Genomic DNA, 6,781 nt, shown 5'->3' with positions numbered 1-6,781 from the left:
CTTTTTAATTCGTTATTTTAAGTTTTGGTTGAGTTATGCAAACACCAAAAGTCCATATCAATGTGTATCTTACGAGTCATATAATGCCAATCTAACCCTGTTATATCACGCGTGGTGTATGATTGAGCGAAAATTGTCATACAATCTGTATGACTTTGGTAGTTATCACATCAGTCATTTCTTTATAAGCGAAATACATTATACGTGTTATATGATTTACCCCTCATATATTTTGTCATAAGACTCATATGATAATTTTATTATGTTATATGTTTCTTACGGACCATACAAGGTGTATGACTTTGTAGCGGTCTAAACGGTTATTTCTTTTCAATCAAACATATCATATGGGTTGTACGTCATAGGATCGTTTTTCACATGCCATGATACGTGTGCGATCATTTTCACATGTCATACGACTCGCATAACTAATTTCCTTATTACTTGTACATATCACATGTCAGTATGTCAGTGATGTGTGAATGCTATAAAAGAAGTATTTGCATAGGTCAAACCCAAAGTTTTATCAACATGTCATGTTTAACATAAAAATATAATTTAAACCATATAAATCTTGATTTTTATTATTTTATGCATTTAAGTCAAGAAAATAATAAATAATTTAAGCAAAATATAAATTTATCAAAGTTGAGCCCTTCTCACCTCTATAAAAAGTGTACAACCTTTGTAAACCTTTTCCATCCAACCAAAACACACACACATTCACTAAGCTTACAATATTAACTCCCAAGATACATGGCGCAATTCAAGCTCTTCTTCTTGTCTTTCCTACTTGTAGTCACACTTTAGGCACCGGTGATGTCCTCGCCGACATCCTTTTGCCTAACTTTCCGACACCTAATTACATTCCATTCCCATCTCTTAGCCCTCCAGTGCTAACACGACCATCATCACCGCAAACACCACCACCAAGGCAAACACTGCCACCATTTACTCAAATCCCATGATCACCACCCCTAACCGTCATCAAGAAACCTACTGGACTTCTTCATTCGACCATCACTAGCCCCTAACTAACCACCATATATATAAGGGAATGTCCATGCATGTTTGGTAGATCTTTGTTATCTAGTTAAAGATTTGTGACATGTTGATTGAGTCACATAATTTGACTAAGAATAATAATTGCTTCTTATTTGAATTATTTAACATTTGGTTTAATAGATTGAGTGTTAATGTAATAATGTTGCCATCTATCAATAAATCAATATGAAGCTTTTCAAACGAAATATCATTCATAAAAAGCGGCTTCTAATTGTTCTTGATTAATTAAAATCAATATCGTTTGTAACGTAACAATTACAATTCATTCTTCTCACATGTACATTTTTATCCGAACACCATCCATTCATCATATGCATCATACCCACATACAAATACAACACACATTTTAACATTTCATATACATTTTACGAGAAAAAGAAATGGAATATGACTCCTATCAAATCTAGGGGTGCCGTTATAAAAACAAATATAGGGGTGCAAATAAGTAACTACACCTCTCATGTACAAGTTTACAAATATCATATGACTCTCTATAAAATCTAGGAGTGCAAACAAGCGGAGGCATTTGTGAGTTTACTCGAGATCATATCAGAAAAAAACTCGAAACCAGCCGAGCCTTTTTGAGCCCGAACCTCAAATAAAACTCGTTTAGTTATCGAGTCCGAGAGCTAGCCTTTTATAGGAAGACCGTTTAAGCTTATCGACCTTTAACAAGCCTAATGTATTTTTAAATTTTAACTATATTAGACTTTTATGTATTAATTCGCACTACCCAATTGAGCTTGAGCCAAGCTTTGGCTCATTTAGGGACACGAGCTCGAGCAAAGCTTTGACTTGTTTAAGATTGTTTTTTTTCAAAACATGTGAATAATTACAATGTAAATAAGTTAATTAATACATAATAAACAGAGTCCTAGCTGAAGTCGAGCTAGAAATGACAACTCACGAGCTAAGTTCAAACTCAAGCTCTAGTAAAGACGTTAGGCTCGGTTCAACTCAGCTCGTTTACGCCCATAAAAGAATTTGGTATTATGAGTTTACGTTGCAAACAAAATGAATTTGTTTTATACAACTTGTTTAATCAAGCTTAGCAAATCTAATTACACAAATACCCTTTAAATAATAATAACATTTGGCTACAGTTGACCCATAATAATAATTATAGTTTTTCCAAAAATAATAATAATAATAATAATAATAATAATAATAATAATAATAATAATAAATTATTCCTTCTCCCAATTTCTCTCCTGTAACCCTAATTTCCGATCATCTTTCCTTCCGGCCAATTATTCAATGGCTCTTCTGATCGCCAAACGCCTCCTCCGCAGCCACGCCGCCACCACCTTCGGACTCCATCGGAACTATTCGTCCACGTCATCCAATCTGATTCAAGCCACTCTCTTCCCCGGAGACGGCATCGGTCCCGAGATCGCCGAGTCCGTCAAACAGGTCCGGTTTTCTTATTATTACGGTTACGGTGTTTATGCTTAATGCGTAGAGTGTTGTTGTTAGCTGATTTTGTGTGTTATGCTTGCGGATTGTGGTTTTGTTGTTGTATGATGAATTGTGTATTCTTTGTATTATGAGATCTGGACTCTGTAAGTGTTGAATTTTTCAAGTGCTATAGCTAGTGTTTAACTTATTACTCAATTTACTATAATTCTTCAGCCTCTAAACGAACTCTACGATGAATCATCAATGAACATGACCACCATGTTTAGCTCATTTACCTAATTAAGTTTTTTAGGTATACTTTTTTAAATTAACGAATTAATATATGAATTTCAGTGTGATTGTTGGATGAATCATCCTCTTAATGTTTTGTATTTGTTCGTTCATTTATGCTTGTTTACGTTTACGTCTGTTCATTTATGTTTGTTCAATTATGCTCATTTGTGTTCTTGAACTGTTCGTTTTGATTTTTAACAAACGAAAATAAACGGACACGAACGTGTTTGTTTTCTAAACGAATGGACACCAACACAATTATTTGCTCGCTTAATTGTTTGTGTTTGTTAGTTCGGTTCGCTCACAGGCCTATTGAACTTATTGATTAATAAAGTGCGGTACTTGGGTGCTGCTTAGTGTGATTCTTTTATATAAAACATAACTTGAGTTAATGATGAGAACTGTAGATTGCTATCAAATAGGATGATGTTAGAGAATGATTGGAGGTTTATTGAATAAGTTTTTGAATGGAGATACTTAAGAGAGTGCAGTGAATCTTAATTATATGTTTTCTTCACATTTTATAGGTATTTAATGCTGCAGAGGTTCCAATTGAATGGGAAGAACATTATGTCGGGACAGAAGTTGATCCCAGGACCCAAAGTTTTCTCACATGGGAAAGTCTAGAGTCGGTAAGAAGAAACAAGGTGGGCTTAAAAGGCCCAATGGCTACACCAATTGGAAAAGGACATCGGTCCTTAAACCTTACTTTAAGGAAAGAACTCAACCTGTATGCAAATGTCAGACCATGCTACAGTTTACCTGGTTACAAGACTCGCTATGACGATGTCAATCTTGTTACAATCCGTGAAAACACTGAAGGAGAGTACAGTGGTCTTGAACATCAGGTAACTTTAATTCATTTAGTTACAAATGGGTCGATTTGGGTTGGGCTTTTTGACGGGTCAAGTTGACTTTTATTTTTTGACATTAGGTGGTGCGGGGAGTTGTTGAAAGTCTTAAAATCATTACCCGTCAAGCGAGTTTAAGGGTGGCTGAATATGCGTTTTATTATGCTAAAACACATGGAAGGGAGAGAGTATCTGCAGTACACAAAGCCAACATCATGCAGAAAACCGATGGTCTATTTTTGAAGGTTTGTTATTATTATTATTTTTATTTTTATTATTGTTATTATTATGTTTTTGTTTTCTTCACTTTGAAAGCTAATTCCATGTGGCAGTAAACTGTATACTGATTGTTTTCTGTCATATGCAGTGTTGTCGTGAAGTTGCTGAGAAGTACCCTGAGATAAAGTATGAGGAAGTTGTCATTGACAATTGCTGTATGATGGTGAGAAATCTTATCTTATTTATATGTTATATTTTATCTTTTAAGCAATGTTATTGACAATTGATGTAGTTCACTTTCAATATACAGCTAGTGAAGAATCCAACACTATTTGATGTTTTGGTAATGCCTAATCTTTATGGTGACATCATCAGTGATCTTTGTGCTGGGCTAATTGGAGGACTTGGGTTAACACCAAGGTGTCTGCTTGTTCTTTGTTTTTACGTTTAATTTCTTTTTCTGTGTTTTTTTAATTTTTTTTGGAATTTAAATGCATGACATCATCATTACCAGCTTAAACATTGGAGAGGGTGGTATTGCTCTTGCTGAGGCTGTTCATGGTTCAGCTCCTGATATTGCCGGAAAGGTTAGCATTGATAATATTTCATCATTAAGTCTTGTATTTGCATTCAGCTTTTTTACTTTTTATAACTGAACATTGGAAGGCGGGAACGTGAGAATTACAAAATTAGATGTTAATTTACATGGGATTAAGTCTGTTCATATGTGAATATAAGTGGAGGGTCAATCAAATGAGAACCACAAAAAAGTTTTTAGCTATTAAGTTACCTTTCAATTCACAAGTGATGTGATTTGTTCACTTGTGAACATCATCACGCGTGAACTGGTCAAATTACATATGAATTGAAAGGAAGTTTTGTAGTTAATTTTTTTTTGTAGTTATCATTTGACTCACCGCTAATATTCACCTATGAATGAACTCATCGCATGTGAATTAATGTGGAGTTTTGTGCTATTCACGGTTCTTGTCTTCCAAGTGGTTCTCATTTGAACCTTTCACGAATCTCTCTCTCTCAATCATACACACATACATATCATGTACCTAAGATTATAACTGAAATAACCTGGCTGAATTCACACTTGACTTCTGCTTTGTCTGGTTTAAGTATCTAAACTTATTAAATCTGAGTTCTTTATATAAAGTTTAGGGACTCGATTATGAGCAAAAGACTTGTTATCGTCATGCAAAAAGGACATTTGTTAAATTACGTCTGAGTGGGCCTTTTGTTGAGTATTTGTAAGTTAAGAGATTTAATTATGTAAATTTGAAGTCCAGGGACCTAAGTGTGAATTCAGTAGAAGTTCATAGGGTTTACAAGGCGCAAATGGCAAGTAAATGTAAGATATCATTTAATTTTACTGATATATGCAACGTATGTAATCATTGAATGCATTAACTCTAAAAAAATACTAAATTAGATGTTCCATACGTTGTCGGTAGAAAGTAAAAAGCACATGTTTTCTTTCAGTTAACTCTTTAACAATTGTGTTGGGACGCTGGTCTATAACATTCCTATGTATTCATATTTATGCGCATTTATTTGCTGTTAGAAATAATTTTTTGGACTTGTTTGACAACGTTTTATCTTAATCATAACCATAATGTATGATTTATGCAGAATTTGGCAAACCCGACCGCCTTATTACTAAGTGCTGTATCAATGCTTCACCATTTGGACCTGAATGAAAAAGCCGATAAAATCCAAGAAGCTGTTTTGAAGACTATTGCAGAAGGCAAGTACCGAACTGGTGATCTAGGTGGCAAGTCAACAACCACAGAATTTACAAAAGCGATCATCGATCATCTTTGAGTATTAAAAAATGCTGGAATTTGCATATAAAGTTTGATTTCATTTTTCTTACACTAATTTTCCATTCATGTACTATTTGGAGTTGTGGGAAGGGGATTAGACCACAACAAGATTTTTTGTTTCGTGATTTCGGTAAGGGTATAAAGATAACTGCTCAAAAGTGAGGTTATGCAGTTGACATGCTTTTATTGGTTGGTTATTATATGTAACTTATGAATAACTATGAGCTTTGAGGTTATCCTCTTAACTTTTTCCTAACTGTTTTCAGAAACTACTTTTGATGATAGTTTGTCATTAATTTACACTTTTAAGTTATGCTTAGGGGTGTAAACGAGTCTAGTTGAGCTCGGGCGCAGCTTGCCATGTTTACACCCCTAGTTTTGCTTTTTGCAGTAGATGGTTCTTGTATGTATACATAGCAGGAAACAAACAAAAACAACTAAACCTTTGAAAACCACATTCTCGTCATTGATTTGGATGATGAATTGTTTTTACGTGGTGACAGAAAATATAAACCGTGTTAGAACTTGATTTATCAATGAATATGCTGATTCACCATGGTCTATAGACATCGTATTAAATTGTGTCACTTTATATAAGTATTCGCTATTAAATATGTCACATAGGATAGATTTTATGATTGTATGTGCATGAGCTGATGCTATATTTGTCATGGTTATGGTGAAACGACGAAGGGGTTAATAAATTGGTTGATCACAATAACTTGTATAAGAGGTTTACAAACATGTCTGTATTTTTCTTAAGAAGTGAACTATTTTTTTTTGAGAATGTTAAAATTCAAGGTTTTCCATTATGTAATAGTTTTTGAGATAAGACTCGAGTGTTTGCTTGAGAGCGAGTCATGTGTTGACAAAGTTAATCCACGTTAATTGGCAGAGTTACGATCTATTTTGGGTATGAGTAGGCCTTGCGTAGACAAGAAATTAGACATAACGAGACCAAGATTATTCAAACTTCAAATGACGACGACACTGAAGTACAATGTTTTTGAGAATGTTTATAAAAATGATGGTTTTATAAACATAGGTTTCATAAAAAATGTTGAAAGAAAAGTTATTGTTAAAAGTCATGTTACATGTTTTGTGAAGGGCAAATGATGT

At 34.1% G+C, this 6,781-nt stretch overlaps 1 protein-coding gene across 1 annotated transcript; it reads left to right on the top strand.

The window, feature by feature from the left end:
• The first annotated feature begins 2,266 nt into the window (after positions 1-2,266).
• On the top strand, positions 2,267-5,859 carry LOC143561494 (isocitrate dehydrogenase [NAD] catalytic subunit 5, mitochondrial-like). Its single transcript, XM_077049569.1, has 7 exons — positions 2,267-2,478; positions 3,285-3,605; positions 3,692-3,853; positions 3,976-4,050; positions 4,138-4,247; positions 4,342-4,414; positions 5,469-5,859. The coding sequence occupies exons 1-7, from the start codon at positions 2,323-2,325 to the stop codon at positions 5,658-5,660; spliced, it is 1,089 nt and encodes a 362-aa protein (XP_076905684.1). The 5' UTR covers positions 2,267-2,322; the 3' UTR covers positions 5,661-5,859.
• Positions 5,860-6,781: the final 922 nt, after the last annotated feature.

Source organism: Bidens hawaiensis, unplaced genomic scaffold (assembly GCF_021521415.1).
Source record: "Bidens hawaiensis isolate Kalapana, Puna unplaced genomic scaffold, B.hawaiensis_p1.1 tig00020692_1, whole genome shotgun sequence".
Taxonomy (NCBI): domain Eukaryota; kingdom Viridiplantae; phylum Streptophyta; class Magnoliopsida; order Asterales; family Asteraceae; genus Bidens; species Bidens hawaiensis.
Note: the sequence above shows the minus strand (reverse complement) of the source record. Positions and strands in the feature narration are given on the sequence as shown.

Bases quoted from the DNA above. Each gene is read 5' to 3' on its own strand.
- LOC143561494 (XM_077049569.1), top strand. From the start codon at position 2,323: ATGGCTCTTCTGATCGCCAAACGCCTCCTCCGCAGCCACGCCGCCACC. The intron at 2,479-3,284 runs GTCCGGTTTTCT...CACATTTTATAG, and splicing joins TCGCCGAGTCCGTCAAACAG to GTATTTAATGCTGCAGAGGT. The intron at 3,606-3,691 runs GTAACTTTAATT...TTTTGACATTAG, and splicing joins ACAGTGGTCTTGAACATCAG to GTGGTGCGGGGAGTTGTTGA.